Genomic DNA, 19,519 nt, shown 5'->3' with positions numbered 1-19,519 from the left:
TCTCGATTAATGGTCGTACCACGTTCCACGAATTCAACCGACAACACCCCTTTGGCATCCCAAAACACCGTTGCCATCAGTTTTCTGGCAGAAAAATCTTGCGAGGCTTTTCTCGGTTTGGTAGGCGAATTTGAATGTGCCCACATCTTTGATTGTTCTTTTGTCTCAGGGTTCACGTACTTAATCCAGGTTTCGTCACCGGTCACGATTCTGTTTAACAATGGTTCTCCTTCGTCCTCATAACGTGACAGAAAGTCTAATGCAGAGGCCATTCTTTGAGTTTTGTGGTGGTCGGTAAGAATTTTGGGCACCCATCGTGCACAGAACTTACGGTAACCCAATCTTGCTGTCACTATCTCGTACAAGAGAGTCTTAGAAATCTGTGGAAAACCAGTAGACAACTCCGACATTGAGAAACGTCGATTTTCACGAACTTTTGCATCAACTGTCTGAACGAGTTCGTCAGTCACCAATGATGGTCTACCACTCCTCTCTTCATCACGAATGTTTTCTCGTCCACTTTTAAATAAACGTACCCATTCACGGACAACTCCTTCACTCATAACTCTCGGTCCGTACACGGCACAAAGCTCACGATGAATAGCTGCTGCAGAATATCCTTTGGCTGTAAAAAACCTTATGACAGCACGCACTTCACATTTGGCGGGGTTTTCTATTGCAGCACACATTTCAAACTGCCACAAAAACTAAACTAGTGCAGGTACGACGTTCACTCGACCACGGCTTGATGCCGACTGACCTGTTGAGTGCGCGAACGCACAGATGGCGTCGCTACTCCCCCCACAACCCGCACTGTGACCAATCGGAGGTTACTTTCTGAACCGCCCTCGTACATTTATAATGGCAGGTGACATATGTGATTCGTAAGTTGTAACTTTCAATGCATAGAAATGTGCATATGTGATGCTTTGACATTCAGTAGTGAAGTGACCGCATGACAGTTCTCGGGTATGATCTTCAAATGTTCAGTTGTTTAAATTCTTGCCAGTGTCCTTTTTTCTCCGAGACTTCCGAGGCACCACCAACCCGCGGCACAAAAGTACGAGTGAGTCTCCCCAGTGCAGTTTCTGTCACGTCTTACCGATTTCCGGAGTTGGCAGGTTGTGCACCCCACGTGCACGTACATTAAGTCAAAGTGTGCTCAGTGCGGTGCCCCACACTTAGACTACCTAAACTGAGCTTTCAGTTTCCACAAACATCTTTTGGTCGACCTAAGAGGATAAAAGTGTTGCATGTCATTTAGGAAAAATCCATCTTACATCGCGTCACAGAATTTCGTTGTCCACCAGTCAACTGACAGTGATCAAAGTCTGCGTTTAACACTGCCGACTCACTCGAGAAATTACGCTCGTAGAGTGTCGGGAAGAAATATTGATAGGAAGGGTGTGGGTGCCGAGTTGTGAATCTGGTTATTTTTGGGTACATCCTTGTAGACAAGGGGACTGCAGCTGGGGTCTGGCCGGCACCCAACGACAGGGTGTGAGGTTCCCGTAACTCCCGCATTCCCGTAATACGCTTTCACGAATCTGTAGTTTCGAACAATTTCAAATGAGTGATGTCGCAAGTTCAGTACTGTTGCAGGTGCCACCGTAATAACGTAACTGGCGAGCACAGTTAGTTGGCGTGAAAAGTGGCAGGCGCCGCATGCACTTGCGAGTGTTGCGTGTTCTGCAGTCATTGTTGCCCTTCGATATATGTGAAATTAAGAGCTGAATTGTGTAGCACCAGTTAATAACTACTTCATTGGAGTTTAGTGGCATATAGGGACCGAAGTTTCTTTGTGTTTATTGCAGAGCAGAAAGGACCAGGAGTAGACATCAGTTGTTAACTTAGGTGTGTACTTCAGAGTTTTAAAAAGTAGGAACCTGCACCCTACAGGAAGCATTAATTAATCCCTCCCACATGGTGCGTGCAGCAGACAAATACGGTATTGTAACTTCACAATTGAGTTCTCTGTAGCAGTATTATCATTGACTACCACTAGTTTATACAGGGTGTTTCAAAAATGACCGGTATATTTGAAACGGCAATAAAAACTAAACGAGCAGCGATAGAAATACACCGTTTGTTGCAATATGCTTGGGACAACAGTACATTTTCAGGCGGACAAACTTTCGAAATTACAGTAGTTACAATTTTCAACAACAGATGGCGCTGCAAGTGATGTGAAAGATATAGACGACAACGCAGTCTGTGGGTGCGCCATTCTGTACGTCGTCTTTCTGCTGTAAGCGTGTGCTGTTCACAACGTGCCAGTGTGCTGTAGACAACATGGTGTATTCCTTAGAACAGAGGATTTTTCTGGTGTTGAAATTCCACCGCCTAGAACACAGACGAAGTTTTCAACGGAGGTTTAATGTAACCAAAGGACCGAAAAGCGATACAATAAAGGATCTGTTTGAAAAATTTCAACGGACTGGGAACGTGACGGATGAACGTGCTGGAAAGGTAGGGCGACCGCGTACGGCAACCACAGAGGGCAACGCGCAGCTAGTGCAGCAGGTGATCCGGCAGCGGCCTCGGGTTTCCGTTCGCCGTGTTGCAGCTGCGGTCCAAATGACGCCAACGTCCACGTATCGTCTCATGCGCCAGAGTTTACACCTCTGTCCCTACAAAATTCAAACGCGGCAACCCCTCAGCGCCGCTACCATTGCTGCACGAGAGACATTCGCTAACGATATAGTGCACAGGATTGATGACGGCGATATGCATGTGGGCAGCATTTGGTTTACTGACGAAGCTTATTTTTACCTGGACGGCTTCGTCAATAAACAGAACTGGCACATATGGGGAACCGAAAAGCCCCATGTTGCAGTCCCATCGTCCCTGCATCCTCAAAAAGTACTGGTCTGGGCCGCCATTTCTTCCAAAGGAATCATTGGCCCATTTTTCAGATCCGAAACAATTACTGCATCACGCTATCTGGACATTCTTCGTGAATTTGTGGCGGTACAAACTGGCTTAGACGACACTGCGAACACCTCGTGGTTTATGCAAGATGGTGCCCGGCCACATCGCACGGCCGACGTCTTTAATTTCCCGAATGAATATTTCGATGATCGTGTGATTGCTTTGGGCTATCCGAAACATACAGGAGGCGGCGTGGATTGGCCTCCCTATTCGCCAGACATGAACCCCTGTGACTTCTTTCTGTGGGGACGCTTGAAAGACCAGGTGTACCGCCAGAATCCAGAAACAATTGAACAGCTGAAGCAGTACATCTCATCTGCATGTGAAGCCATTCCGCCAGACACGTTGTCAAAGGTTTCGGGTAATTTCCATCAGAGACTACGCCATATTATTGCTACGCATGGTGGATATGCGGAAAATATCGTACTATAGAGTTTCCCAGACCGCAGCGCCATCTGTTGTTGAAAATTGTAACTACTGTAATTTCGAAAGTTTGTCTGCCTGAAAATGTACTGTTGTCCCAAGCATATTGCAACAAACGGTGTATTTCTATCGCTGCTCGTTTAGTTTGTATTGCCGTTTCAAATATACCGGTCATTTTTGAAACACCCTGTATACACTGTTATGCATCCAACCAATTACAGTTATAGTGTCTCTATCACTTGACATCAACTGGCTTTCTCTGTGATCTGCCAATGCTCTACGACTGAACACTGTCACAGTAACGTTTTAATAATTATTTGAACGCACAGGGTGTATTCTTTTGAAAGAACAGACACCACACAGATCCAGCAGCTGTGAAACACTATACGTAAATCGAAGCGGGATCATTGCAATCAGCTGCAGTGTGGCGTTAAGTGGAATCGGCAGCTATGAACGAAAATGTGTACCGGACCGGGATTCGAACCCGGGATCTCCTGCTTACTAGGCAGGTGCGTTATAACCACTGCGCCATTTGGGACACAGCGTTATCGCAACTGCACGGACTGTCTCGGTATGCCTCACAGCCGACCCACACTACCGTCGAGTGGTACCTATTCGCACTTCGTGTCCGTTATACAGGGACTGCGGATAGGTAGGTGGTGTTTGTGGGAATGTGAATCGGCCACGAGGCATGCCGAGATAGAACAGGCACTGTGCATTCAAATAATTGATAAGCCTGGCCGGGCAATGGATCCACACCGAGCGAGGTGGCGCAGTGGTTAGCACACTGGACTCGCATTCGGGAGGACGACGGTTGAATCCCGTGTCCGGCCATCCTGATTTAGGTTTTCCGTGATGTCCCTAAATCGTTTCAGGGAAATGCCGGGATGGTTCCTTTGAAAGGGGACAGCCAATTTCCTTCCCAATCCTTCCCTAACCCGAGCTTGCGCTCCGTCTCTAATGACCTCGTTGTCGACGGGACGTTAAACACTACCCACCACCACCACCACCACCACCAATGGATCCACTTCCTTCAGTGCGAATGCACAAATACGTCCGACATCCTGTGGGATCTCTAAATAGCGAACAGCAGTATAATGGACAGGCACTGTGGATATGTGGCGCTCAGCCGTGAGGTGTACCGAGATAGTTCGTGCAGTTGTGGTAACACCGTGTTTCCGATCGCGCAGTGGTTACTGCACCTGCCTAGTAAGCAGGAGTTCCTGGGTTCGAATTCCGGTCCGGCACACATTTTCATTCATCACTGCTGATTCTGCTTATTGTCCCACTGCAGCTCATATTAGTGATCCCATTTCAATTTAGATGTACTTTCTTATAAGTCTCTGTTAAGTCACCTATATGGCATTGACCTGAAATTCAATTATTCTGCAGTACTGTAGCTGCTCACTCATGAAAGAAAGCCCTATTGTGATGGGCTACATCTGAAGATTTACTGGGTTCTTGTGTTTATATATAGTGAAAAAAGAGGGAGACGCGCATTAGCGGAATTAAGTCGAGGACGGTGTCAGGATATGAGGATGTTTTGGTGGGCAAGTTGCCATCCCTGGAGAACGGGGAAACTAATTTTGAATTGGGGTAGTTGAGTAGTGCATGTGACGCAGTAGTGGCAGGCACCGAAGTTCCTCAAGTCGTACTGCAGAATGTTCTCGGCGGCTGGCTGCCAGACATGCCTAGTCGGGCAGTTGTTCTGTGCTCATTCGTATGCTCAGCCAGTGTAGTGATGGTCGTGCCTATACAGGGCGTTACAAAAAGGTACGGCCAAACTTTCAGGGAACATTCCTCACACACAAATAAAAAAAAAGATGTTATGTGGACATGTGTCCGGAAACGCTTAATTTCCATGTTAGAGCTCATTTTAGTTTCGTCAGTATGTTCTTCCACCTATGCTCAATGGAGCATGTTATCATGATTTCATATGGGATACTCTACCTGTGCTGCTAGAACATGTGCCTTTACAAGTACGACACAACACGTGGTTCATGCACGATAGAGCTCCTGCACATTTCAGTCGAAGTGTTCGTATGCTTCTCAACAACAGATTCGGTGACCGACGGATTGGTAGAGGCGGACCAATTCTGTGGCCTCCACGCTCTCCTGACCTCAACCCTCTTGACTTTCATTTACGGGGGCTGTTGAAAGCTCTTGTCTACGCAACCCCGGTACCAAATGTAGAGACTCTTCGTGCTCGTATTGTGGACGGCTGTGATACAATACGCCATTCACCAGGGCTGCATCAGCGCATCAGGGATTCCGTGCGACGGAGTGTGGATGCACGTATGCTCGCTAACGGAGGACATTTTAAACATTTCCTGTAACAAAGTGTTTGAAGTCACGCTGGTACGTTCTGTTGCTGTGTGTTTCCATTCCATGATTAATGTGATTTGAAGAGAAGTAATAAAATGAGCTCTAACATGGAAAGTAAGCGTTTCCGGACACTTGTCCACATAACATATTTTCTTTCTTTGTGTGTGAGGAATGTTTCCTGAAAGTTTGGCCGTACCTTTTTGTATCACCCTGTATAAAGTGTTGTGCAGTGAACAGAGCACGTGTGGTTTGACGTGTCCTCTGCCCGTGCAATTGTAGGATTTAGTAGTGTCGAGGCTCGAGTAGGTGGTAGTGGGAGGGCGAGTGGGCCAAGTTTTATAGTGAGGACGATTGCACGGGTAGGAACCTTGTGGTTGGGCTAATGGTTTGGGAATGTGATAGGGTTTGCCCAGGCTGTTATCTATGATGGCCGGCATGGTGTAGGGAGGATGTTGGAGAGACAGTATCCCATTTCAAGCTGAACTTGGGGTACAGGTTACTACTTTCTTAGCACCACTCACAGATTAGACCTTAGACCTGTTACGACTGACCCTTTTCTGCTTACGAGGAGTGATCTGTGATCGCGGGGCGTGCAATCGACACGTCACCGAGCCCTCCAGCTGTTACTACCAGTAGACGAATCCTCACGCTGCCGTCCTTTAATACTCGAGCAGCTTCTTATTCGGCCTGACGTGGCCATTTCAGACCTCCCTAGCTCAGAAAATATCTGAACCCGAGTCCTTTCACACCAAAGGCAACGACGCAAACAAATTGGCTGCGGAGGTGATACTTATAAAGCACGGCCATCAATTAACAGCTGATGTTTACACTTACAAGGGAACCTCCCCATCGCACCCCCCTCAGAGTTAGTTATAATTTGGCACAGTGGATAGGCCTTGAAAAACTGAACACAGATCAATCGAGAAAACAGGAAGAAGTTGTGTGGAACTACGAAAAAATAAGCAAAATACACAAACTGAGTAGTCCGTGGGCAAGATAGGCAACATCAAGGATGATGTGAGCACAAGAGTGCCGTGGTCCCGTGGTTAGCGTGAGCAGCTCTGGAGCCAGAGGTCCTTGGTTCGAGTCTTCCCTCGAGCGAAAGTTTACTTACTTTATTTTTGCAAAGTTATGATCTGTCCATTCGTTTATTGACGTCTCTGTTCACTGTAGTAAGTTTAGTGTCCGTGTTTTGCGACTGCACCACAAAACCGTGCGATTAGTAGACGAAAGGATGTGCCTCTCCAATGGGAACCGAAAACATTTGATCGCAAGGTCATAGGTCAACCGATTCCTCCACAGGAAAACACGTCTGATATATTATATACGACACTGATGACGGCATGTGCGTCACACAACTCCCAAAAAAGTGATGAAAACATAAGAGTGTGTCACATAAACTGCAACAAATGAATGCAACAGTTTCACAGTCGCACAGTTTTCTCTGTGCTCTGCCAAAACATATGTTTTTAACGTTTTAAAATTTTTCCGTGTGTAGACCGTCAAATCCTGTATATGACCAAGCAAATCTCAACAGTCCTGGAATTTTGGAGAGCGAAGTTGATTATGTGTGGGTGCCTGATAATTGTCTGAAAATAAAAAATTGAACTTTTCACTCGAGGGAAGACTTGAACCAAGGACCTCTAGTTCCGCAGCTGCTCACGCTAACCATGGGACCACAGCGCTCCTGAGCTCACATTATCCTAAATGTTGCCTATCTTGCGCATGGACTACTCAGTTTGTATATTTTGTGTATTTTTTCATAGTTCCACACAACTTCTTTCTGTTTTTTCGATTGATCTGTGTTCAGTTTTTCAAGACCTATCTGTTGTGCTAACTTATAACCAAATCTGAGGGGGGTGCGATGGAGAGGTTCCCTTGTTAGTTATATGCAGTCTGTACCCTTGAAGTAATTACTTAAGGGTGCCACAGCAATTGACATTTAAGTCCGTACACGTCACAGGGCACAACACACGACACGCGAGCACTCGTCGGACTGCTACCTGCGGTGCCGACGCACTTTTGCAGACTGACTGCACTTGTCAGTGGCACCGTTAAAATGGTGTCTGCAACAGTGCCTAACTTTCAATACTGTTCATTTTCAATTTTCGAAAACTGTGGGTACACAAAATCGTATTACGGCAGTGCGGGAATTACGAGAACGTCACAGGGGCCGGCTGCGCCTCCCGTTTTGCCGCACACGCACGCTCTTGCTCTCGCCCTCACTCGAATTGCCGCGTTTTGCTGTGCCACCACCACCGCAGCCGCTGACTGTCTCTTCTGCCGAGAAGCTGATGGGAGCAGCCAGGAGCGGTGTGTCGGCGCCGGTGCCGCTGCCGGAGTCGGCCTGCCAGCAGAGCTCCGTCGGGCAGCAGCACCAAAACCAGCACCGACAGCACCACCAGTCGTACCAACACCAGCCACTGCCGCGGCCCGCCTCCTGCGCCACTTCCGTCAAAGTGGAGCCCGGCTCCAGTGCAGCCTCTGTCGCAGCTTCCGTGCTGAACAGGGTGAGTCCGGTTTAGTATCGGCAAGTGCCTGTCTACAGCTCCTCCGCCTCGTTGAAATGTTTATGTTTTGCCATCTCCGCATTGCAAATGTTTTGCGTGAAATGCTGTCAGTGCACTGTTGTTTTCACGTCAATTCTACCAACATTGAGAGTTTTTTACCGCATATACTCGAATCTAAGCCGCACTTTTTTCCGGTTTTTGTAATCCAAAAAACTGCCTGCGGCTTAGAATCGAGTGAAAAGTAAGCGGAAGTTCTGAAAAATGTTGATAGGTGCTGCCACAACTAACTTCTGCCGTCGAATATATGTAGCGCTACAATGGCATGCTTTGCAGGCATAAAGATAAATGCTGGCGCCAAAACCTCTGCGGCAGTAAATAAATTTAAAAAAGAAGGTGGAAGACGAGCTTTTTTTCTCCGCCCCGAGTTTCACCCACTGCATTTTCATACATTACCTAACGAAGTAAATACAAATTCCGTGTTGTTTGTCTTCGAATATAGCAGCATTTCAATGTACTACGAAAAACCGACTGGCAAGACTGTTTGGTATGTTTGTCAATATGGCCAACTCTACGTTCTGAAATTTTTCCTACCTGTGAGAAGAGATGGTTGGTAATAGGAACTTTTATGAATTGTGAATCACATGCAGTATTCTTTTCACCATAAGAATAATACGAATATAAACATTTTGCCACGTATTCTTTCGTGTTTGCTGCTATCTCATTTAAATCCTGTCTGCCTAATTAACTACGAAACTAGAGTGAGACAGCAGCAAACGTGGAAGAATATACATATCGTGTCATGTTTATATTCATATTATTCTTATGCCGAATAGTGATACAGTAAGAAATGAAGCACGGCAATTGACTAGATCTTTAAATCTTAAGATGACTCTAATTTCTGTGCAGACTGTAATGTACTAAAGAGGCGCCTGCAAAGATTTTCCAACGGAGAAAAATTTTCACTAAACTCATGCATTTTCAGCTTAGAGTGACGTAAACACCTGCAACAAAGAGAACGGCGCTTATCAGATCAAAGAAAAATAAGCAATCAATTCAAACCAGACGAAGCACGTGAAAAAGGAAGGGTACCCGTATAAATATGGACGGAGCGCCTGACGCATAGCAGTGGCTACCTGGTAAAGCTTAACTGCTAAGCTTACGACTCGAACCAAACTACTGTAGCTGTATCGTCATTCATTCGACCTAAATTGTGTCTCTTATTACAATGGACCAACTTTGTTTCGATTTGGAGGTGCGGCCTAAAACTTTTCTCTACCCTCGAATTTCGAGTCGCAAATTTCAGGTGCGGCTTAGATTCGGGAAATTTTCTTTCCCTTGATTTCGAGTCTCATTTTTCAGGTGCGGCTTAGATTCGAGTACGGCATAGATTGGAGTAAATACGGTAGTTTTCGGGGTTTTGTAAAATTCCCGGATTCGTCTCGTCACTGTGCAGCCTGTGAAAAGGATTGCGGAAGACTCCCAAATAAATCCCAAAGTACAGTGCAGTTTTAACACCGATATATTTCCAGGACTCTGGTGTCTGAGCCTAATGAACTGTACCGGTTACGTCACGTTTACCGAAAGTTGACATCAAACGACACAGAGTTCACAACAATCGACAAAAGAGTGAACCTACAATACATTTGCTCGCAACCCTAGCCAAAAAACGAGTGCTCCGAGGCGCCTGGGTGACCTGTATTTATACTTTTGTTAACAATTACATACAATGAAAATTACGATTTTATCTAAAATCACAGTTAAAAGTTAAACCGAATATGAGATACACATTGCTAAAAATTTCCAGTCTCAGTGCTGAACAAGGTGAACCTATTTTCATCTTAGTTACGAGTTAATATAACATTTTCTGACTAATTATGTTACAGGTAACAATCACATTTCTAAATTTGTTTATAACAAATCAACTAGTGCCTGAATTTTAGTGCAAACATATATCGGAGATTCAATTGACGTGCTTTATTTATATGTTCTATTTAATTTGCTGTAGTAATTTTATAATGATAGGTTTACTGGTACATCCTGACCATGTGCTACATTTCTTTCGATTAGTTACAATATTAATTTCACATTTATATTGTGTTTCTCACATAAGAACAATGTTAATCAGCAAAGCATCGTTTTTGAATTCTATGTATACTGAAATAGTAGTTATTTTTGTATGTAATTTGGAAGCAGGTCACTTTACAATTGGACAATTAGGACTGGTGTTTATCTTTAATGCTCTCCGAGAGGTTCTGATAGGTAGCAATGAGATACAATAATATTTCAGCCTGTCTACAGTTCCTTTCAGTGCACAGTGAGCACATTGTTTAAAGTCACTACCTCCACCCTGCTGCTACACATTGTACCAGAACGAATATGACCACAGATCTGTGTGTGATCCGGCACAATTGCACCTACAGAAGTTGAAACATTCAATCGTATGTGTGCTCTCGAGTTGGGATAACATCTGTTGCTGTGCAGTTTGTGGCACCTGCAACGTGCTGACGAAGTGATTTCGAGAAGAAAGGAGGTCAAATATGGCAACTTACCAGGTGTTACCGGTATGAAATGAGCGTTGAGATACAAATGAGTCTCGGTCCGGTACACAGTTTTAATCTGCCAGGAAGTTTCATATCAGCGCACACTCCGCTGCAGAGTGAAAATTTCATTCTAGAAACATCCCCCAGGCTGTGACTAAGCCATGTCTCCGCAATATCCTTTCTTTCAGGAGTGCTAGTTCTGCAGGGTTCGCAGGAGAGTTTCTGTAAAGTTTGGAAGGTAGGAGACGAGATACCGGCAGAAGTAAAGCTGTGAGGACAGGTCGTGAGTCGTGCTTGGGTAGCTCAATTGGTAGAGCACTTGCCCGCGATAGGCAAAGGTCCCGAGTTCGAGTCTCGGCCTGGCACACAGTTTTAATCTGCCAGGAAGTTTCATATCAGCGCACACTCCGCTGCAGAGTGAAAATCTCATTCTTGATTTCCACGATTCTTTCCCTCGGGTCGAACAGACCTGAGACCATTCGTGGCACCCTTGTCTGTTCACGTCCAGTACCCATTGTTACTCCTACTTTGTACAGGTACCACACACTTGAGCAGTATTCTACGGTGGAACACACGAATGATTTATAAGCTTCAAACTGACTACATTTCCCTAGTATCATACCAGTGAACCGAAGTGAGCCAACTGCTTTACCTGTGACTGGCCCGAGGGATTGTTCCATTTCACATGCTTACAAAAGTGTTACATTTGTAAGAGTTGACTGATTACTATTGTGATTCACTGATATTGTAGTTCCAGGTTACCACTTTTCTACATTCTGTGGAGTACGCAATTTTAAATTTATGTGCACTTAATGCAAGTTGTCAGTCTTTGTACAGAGTTGAAATCTTAATGTGATCTTACTCGATACCTGTAGAGCTTTTTTCAGGAATAATTCACTACGGCGAGTGTAACGCGTGTCCGCATTCTCTGCAGGGCGCGTCAGACGGCTCACAGAAATACTGCCGCACATCGGGCGAGGAGGAGACGGAAGCGGAGGACAGCGGCTCGGGGTCCGGGCTGCGGGGGCAGGGGCAGTCGAGTTCCTCCTACACCTACTCTTTCCTGCGCTCCGACGGCGACAGCTGTCGCGATGCGGACGGGGCCGCCACAGGGGCGGAGGTACGCAACTGACGTGACGTAAATTGATGAACCGAAACATTTTGACCTCTTGCCTAATAGTCGTCAGTCCATCTTCAGAATGTAATGCAGCAGCGATTTTGTGTGCCACGGATTCGACAAATACTTTTCCAGAGGCGGTGCCATTTGTGCCATTAGGAAAGATTAGGGAGCCGCATACGGTGGCAGAGGGCAGAAATATGTGGTGTTTCAAAAAGAATGACCTGATTTCACAACTCCATATTTATCGATAAAAACACGCTTCAAACATGGGATGAATAGCAAAATACTCACAAAATATTAAAGTTTTAGCTATGCAAATACAAATGCTCTGTGTCGACTAGCTGCAGCACGATTGACACTTAGATGATAGCCACATTCGTCATAAACTTTATATAATGGAGCTGCTTTTACAGAAGTTATGGCAGCTGTTATTTTGATCTTCAGTACTTCTATGTCATCCTCACAAGAAGAAAATTGCACGGGGTCATGTCTGGCAGTCTTGGGGGCCGAGAATGCAGAGCAGTGTCTCGTGGTCCCACACACTCTATCTGGCGTTGAGGCAGAGTGTCATTGGGAAGCTGATGTGCAATGTTGTGCAGTGTGGTGGAGTTCCAGCCTGTTGGAAAATGAAGTCACCAGAGTCCTCCTGTAGTTGTGGATAATTCTAATTATGCAGCATCTGAAGGTAGCTCATTCCAGTCACTTTGCACAAGTATCTTGCCTTCAAATTGGCAATACCAATGACAAATGGTTTTGGGTGCAAGCAGATCAGTGCCAAACACTGACAAAAAGCACCCTGGCTGGTAATAGTCACTGATTCACTCTTTGCAAACGTACAAAACACCTTCTGTTGACTGCATGCCATCTTACTTCTGACTGACGCAAACTGAGAAGATACATTGACTGACATATAACAGCAATTGAATGAACTCTAGGCCATGCCCATTCAAACAGCACACAATTCCTTGCTGGCGCGTTCCATGTTTCGTAACTATTGCCATCCAAAATCAGGTCTTTTTTTTTTTTTGAAAATCCCTGTATTTAATTTCAGATCAAACAGTGAAAAAAATGAGCCCCTAATTCATTTATTTTGGGAAATTCCAAAAATTGAGGACAAAAAGTAAGAAACTGAGGACAGGACAAAGCATGAAAATTGAGGACTGTTCAATTGGCTCTGAGCACTATGGGACTTAACATCTGTGGTCATCAGTCCCCTAGAACTTAGAACTACTTAAACCTAACTAACCTAAAGACATCACACACATCCAAGCCCGAGGCAGGATTCGAACCTGCGACTGTAACAGTCGCGCGGCTCCGGACTGAGCGCCTAGAACCGTGAGACCACCGCGGCCGGCTTGAGGACTGTCCCCAGAAAATGATGATGTCTGGTCACCTTAATTCAACGATTAAAAGTGTAATAGGAAATTGGTATTGTCATGCCGTTGGTGATGGTGGTGAGGAGGGGGGTCATATCGGGGTGACCAAAGGTAGTAAACAAAGAGGGAGAGTCATTTTTCAATTCTTGCCTAGGGCTGCAAAATACATAGCGATGACCCCGTCCGGAGATACGTGCCACCAGATGTCTGCATAGAGATCACAGAATTCCCGTAAATTGTGAGTGAGTGGTTTATGTCTCCCTTTCATTGTTTTTGTAAAATGTTAAAAGCTGGCCCCCATAGCTTTGTATTTGCAGTTTGGATTAGATTTGTTCTCGTTGCAATGCACAACATCCCCAACATCTTTCTGTTATCTTCAATTCTGCATCCGTTGATGTCAAAATTTCTTTCAGCTCGTGCAGCTCCTTCAGTAGATAGCTTCAACAGCCTGCAAAACTAATACATACATTTTTCAATAATTTTTTTCACATTTTCTGTGACTTTTTGATCACTTGGTGTGGTCCCCCTGTTCCGCATGGTGCTCATCTTTCAAAATGACAGCACTGCTACAGTACAGGTTGCACTTTGGTGTGTGACTAATGTTTTACATTATTGACAATTCTGTGAAAGTGTTTATTCTGAATGCCAGCAATGTAGTTGTAGTGAAGATGTCTTCAAGATAGCTGTACTTTGACTGAAGCAAATATGCACAGAATAAAAACTGAACATTTCATTTTATAAAGTGATAATTATGGCCTTTCCAGGTAAATACCCAGTAAAGCGAAAATATTAATTAGCAGTGAAGTTATTGAACAGCTTTCAGCGGCAAAATGCGTGCTTGGAAACTGAAACATTTCAAGATCAAATCCCACAATGGAAATTTTTGATCTGCCCTTAATCGAACGTTCTCCTCTTAATGATGTGAGGAGCCACCAATAGCAAAAGTGGTTCAGAGATCACATTAGACTGTAGGTCCTCTTTCTCCAGTTGAATAACTGGATTAGGTTAGGGACACACAAATTGGTAAAGTAGCATCCAAGTTAAAGGTAGCAGTTATTATTATTGAACAGGTATCACATTCTAAATACCTCGGCTGCAACACGACTTACGCTTATCGTAATAGTACAGATGAAAAACTGCTCAAATTTCGAGCATTGTGTGGAACAATAAACAGAAACAGGCACAGTTTCCAAACCACAGTCCTATGTTGACAATGTAGGGATACCATTACTGTTGTATGAAAGTGACAGGTAGATTAATTAAAGAAAAGATGGCAGCAGAATACAAGCAGGAGAGATGAGATTCTTGAGGAGAGTGAAGGGCAGCACAAGAAGATATTTCATTAAAAAATGAAGATGTTTGAAATTAGTTGTAATGTACATGCTATTAATGAGGAAGCAATTGAATACAGAGATATGACGATAGGATGAGTGATGAAACACTACACAAGAAAGTGCTAAACTGGAACCTGAAAGGAAGGAGAGACAGAGGTCAGACAAGGAAATGATGGACATATACTTTGTGAAAATGAAACTGGCTGATGTCTAATCCCACACGTAAAACGATGATGATGATGTGTTTGTAAAGCACGTGTATTTTATCCCAAATGGTCGAGAGGATGAGCAAATTTTCAGCTATTACTCATTTGTGATTGCTTTTCCCCTGTGTAACCTCAACCCTAACTTGCAATTTTGCTCCTTTTGAACAGGCGTAAAAATGGTTAAGGACACAGTTTTTTTGACCACAAAAATATGTATTTAATACTCTTGAATTTGTTATGAGTTTCAGTTGTGTAAGACTCATTCATACTGAGTCCATCTGACACCTCTGCAACTTTACCTGCATTGAAAAAGTGGACAAATATTGACAGTTTAGGTAAAAATATAGGTCTGTTACTGGTAGCAGTGCACGGGATGCTATTAAGACTTACGTCTGTGGGCATATGTTGATTCATACGTGAAGGTGAAAAGGAATGGAACAGTTTACGAAAAGAGCTCTTAAATCCCTGGCCTCAGACTAGACGGTGTTTCAGTAAAATACTAGAACTAGTCATGGCAACGGCCTCGCCACATTGTATACACAAATTCCCGTCAGATCACTGAAGTTAAGCACTCACGGGCATGGCGGGAATTTGGATGGGTGACCATCCGGGCTTTCATGCCACTGTTGCTATTTTCTGGGGTGCACTCAGCCTCGTGATGCCAATTGAGGAGCTACCGGACTGAATAATAGCAGCTCCGGTCAAGGAAAGCCATCGTAACAACCGGAAGTGTCATAATGAGGGATTACAGCATATTTAGTGATTTTATATATATATATATATATATATATATATATATATATATATATATATATATATATAAACAAAGATGATGTGACTTACCAAATGAAAGTGCTGGCAGGTCGACAGACACACAAACAAACACAAACATACACACAAAATTCAAGCTTTCGCAACAAACTGTTGCCTCATCAGGAAAGAGGGAAGGAGAGGGAAAGACGAAAGGATGTGAGTTTTAAGGGAGAGGGTAAGGAGTCATTCCAATCCCAGGAGCGGAAAGACTTACCTTAGGGGGAAAAAAGGAAAAAAGGACAGGTATACACTCGCGCACACACACACATATCCATTCGCACATACACAGACACAAGCAGACATTTGTAAAGGCAAAGAGTTTGGGCAGAGATGTCAGTAGGACGGAAGTAAATTGCGGACCGCTTTTGCCTTGCTCTACACTGAGCTGCCCTGCTGTCATACTGGTAAGACGCTACCACCTCATTCTTTCCACACTGTAATTTACTTCCGCCCGACTGACATCTCTGCCCGTTTGGTAATATATATATATATATATATATATATATATATATATATATATATATATATATATATATATATATATATATATAAGGACGGGTATACACTCGCACATATCCATCCACACATATACAGACACAAGCAGACATATTGGTCTTTAAATATGTCTGCTTGTGTCTGTATATGTGTGGATGGATATGTGTGTGTGTGCGAGTGTATACCCGTCCTTTTTTCCCCTTAAGGTAAGTCTTTCCGCTCCCGGGATTGGAATGACTCCTTACCCTCTCCCTTAAAACCCACATCCTTTCGTCTTTCCCTCCAAACAAAAGCGCTGGCAGGTCGATAGACACACAAACAAACACAAACATACACACAAAATTCTAGCTTTCGCAACAAACGGTATATATATATATATATATATAATGTGACTTACCAAACGAAAGTGCTGGCACGTCGATAGACACACAAACAAACACATAAAGCATTATCAATATATCTAAAAATGTATACTGCCACAGAAGCGGAAAAGCTTTATTGCAATTTAATGTTTATTTATAATAATAATAATTATTATTATTTTTATTGATATTATTGTGAGAGGCAATACTAATTGTGTTGTTTTCCTCATCGCAGGACATGCTTTGGGAGAGAATGGATAATGGCTCGTCTGAGGGAACATCGAAGCGGAGACCCATCCTGAAGGTATGTGCAGTTAGTCTTTTGCTATAGGGACTGTTAAGGCAATGTCTTGTAACAGCACCAGCTTTAATTTTATTCTCTGTGATTTGCTAATACAAGCAAATGTATCTATAAATTTCACCTTGAAACACAAAAATAACTGTTTGGAATCACGAAATGTCCTTAGAGTGCTTTGGCTCTTACAGTATCTGCATTTGTGTATTTGTGGGGTTTCTCGCATCAGTGTGGCAATGTAAAATAGCTGCAGTTGCTACAGAATACAGACATTATCAGCCAATAAACCAAACATCTTCGGCTTGTTGAAATAGACTGTCCGATCGAAAGCATCTCGACACCCGTATGTAACGTGGATTTAACCACTAGAAGTCACGAGATGTGGTGCTGCCAGTATAAAAGTACTTTGTTCTCAGTAGAGAAATGATAATAGTAGATTGGGTCAGTCAGTAGAGCTCAGGGACTCCAAATGTGTTGGCTGTCACCTGAGTAAGAAATTCATCACAGACATTTTAACCCTTCTAAAGTTGTCCAAGTAGACTCTTGGTGAGGTGATTGTGGAGGAACAACCACAGATAAACTGAGACCAGGTAAACGCCATGTACTGATGGACACCGATTGTCGAACATTGCAGAGGACGGTTGTAAAAAATCAAAAACTTTTGTAGTCTGGGCAGCCACTTCCACAGTGTATCATGTTGAGAAGTGAAATGGCTTCAGCTGTAAAATCCTTTTACTCTTAGGCACTACCAGTTTCACAGCACTTAGAGCTGAAAATCTGTATGTTGAGTGGTAAAACTATCACGCAGAAAACTAATTAATTCCGAATATGAGACAAATCACGCTGTACAGTACGGCAATCCATCGTAAGGGTTCGGCTTTGGTCGACGCCTCGATAAAGTGCCATCGTGTGTGGTGCCAGTAGTGAAGTACAAAGGAGGTGGTGTTACAAGGTGGGGGTGTTTTTTGTGGTTAGGTGCATTCACCATATTGTGCTTAAGAAAAAGCGGAAGGCTAAGAAGAGATTTTGCAGAGTGTTGTCCTGCATACAGTAGAGGAACAGTCGAGTTGATGAATGTTAGCACAGGCATGACGATGCACACTGTCTTAAAGCAGCATATGCGGGGCAACGGTTTGTGGACGATGACATTCCAGAAATCGACTGACCTGTCCAGAGTGCCAATCCCGTGGAACAATTACTTCATTTTTTCACTGTAGCATACTTTATATGGAGACTTTTTGCTTTCAGAATGCTTGACAATGACTGCGTGTCAAAATTGCAGTCACAGTAAATAACATTTTTAACAGCCAAATGCTGAATTACTTCATTCAAAAAGGATTGGGATAAGTTAGAATGTCGACTTTGCTCGGGCCGCAGTGTCTGACGTCACTACCTTTTCTGACTTCAGGTGTTGAGAAAGAGTGGGCTGCCATTCTGCGACTGACATTCAGACACCTCTTTGAAAGTTCAGAGTTCAAACTATCATAGTGGTGAAGGGTGGATACGTACCTAATAGCTGTCTGTATACTTCTGATCAGAGAGCGTACAATGTTTTTAAATTGAGTTACATTCAACATACATTCAAATGATATCAACAGAAACTGGTTGGGAATCTCAAACATGCAGTGTAATGAATATGTTGTGACGAATGAAAATTTGTGTCATACTGCCACTCGGGCCCAGGGATCTCCTACTTATCAAATGCAGCTGCCCCAACCATTTTTTTTTATTTGTACACAAATGGCTCTGTATTCCCACAGGTCGTATAATTACACTACTTAAAAAGAAATAATATGTAGTTGGCTAAAAAAAGAACTATGATACAGTACCTATAGGTGCTTCTTTGTGGTCTATTTTCTGTAGTTTAGCACGAGAATTTCCACAAGATCATAGAACGTTTTACCTGCTAGTTATTTTTAGAAAATTGGCACACTTTCCATCGTGTTTTTTGGTCTTACGTTACTGACTGACCCTCTTTGTTTTTCTTCACACTTATAGTATTTGAAAGTCATTGCCTAGACGTCAATTTCCTAAAGCGGTACTTTGTAATTTCACAACATTGTGTCCCTGACAGGACTCTAACTCACTGTATTGGTAGCAACACTTCTAGTAGCTTTGCTGCATTGGACATTTCCTTCTGCCTACAGGATCCACCGTGGCTGGAGAACGTGGAGGTGACCCCGGACCTGATGTTCAGGTACCAGGTGTCTGAACGCGAGTTGAACGCTGTGCTGAAGGATGACCTGCAGAAGTTGCGGGCCATCTCACAGGTGAGGACACGTTCTGTACGTAATACATAATCTTATGTGCACCACATAGACGAGTGCTTTCCGACTATTGGAGTTCACATTGGTCACTTAAAAGTGTCATTCTATTCTGAGAATGTCGAACTATGCCAGGGAAGTCATTGTCCTGTATAGGCTGTGTTTATTTTTGAAATAATAGTTTGTTTCATAATTTTTTGCTGTTAGCTAATTTTGCCTCCGTACCTGGTAATGAAACAGATGACAAAAGTTACAGCACCTTCAAGAATAGAAAAATAAAGCCAGACATAAATATATAAATTTTCTTACACACCTCCGGCACAGTAAAAGAACTGTGGTCACGTATCTTATTTACGACACATTAGTATGGAGGAACTCTATGTAACGGTATCTCTGATAAAGGTTGCTTAAGAATATGCACCATTATTTATCTTTATATGGTGGCCCTGCACAGCAGTGCCTCATTAGAACCATGCTTAGCCCTGGGAAGACTTGTACTCTGCTCCTTTGCAGCTATTTACACTG

At 43.6% G+C, this 19,519-nt stretch overlaps 1 protein-coding gene and 1 non-coding gene across 2 annotated transcripts in view; one reads left to right on the top strand and one right to left on the bottom strand.

Annotated features, from left to right (window-relative positions):
- The window catches only part of LOC126212763 (period circadian protein-like), a 176,285-nt gene that overhangs the window by 142,690 nt on the left and 14,076 nt on the right, over positions 1–19,519 (top strand). The window contains exons 19-22 of the mRNA XM_049940169.1: positions 7,719–8,189; positions 11,664–11,849; positions 16,671–16,739; positions 18,878–19,000. Coding sequence (XP_049796126.1) covers positions 7,719–8,189; positions 11,664–11,849; positions 16,671–16,739; positions 18,878–19,000 — 849 coding nt within the window. The remainder of the gene's footprint in view (positions 1–7,718; positions 8,190–11,663; positions 11,850–16,670; positions 16,740–18,877; positions 19,001–19,519) is intronic.
- Trnat-agu (transfer RNA threonine (anticodon AGU)) lies at positions 3,815–3,895 on the bottom strand. Its single transcript has one exon. It is a non-coding gene; the product is annotated as a tRNA-Thr (tRNA).

The sequence above is a fragment of the Schistocerca nitens genome, chromosome 11, assembly GCF_023898315.1.
Source record: "Schistocerca nitens isolate TAMUIC-IGC-003100 chromosome 11, iqSchNite1.1, whole genome shotgun sequence".
Taxonomy (NCBI): Eukaryota; Metazoa; Arthropoda; class Insecta; order Orthoptera; family Acrididae; genus Schistocerca; species Schistocerca nitens.
This window is presented reverse-complemented; position numbering and strand designations above follow the sequence as displayed.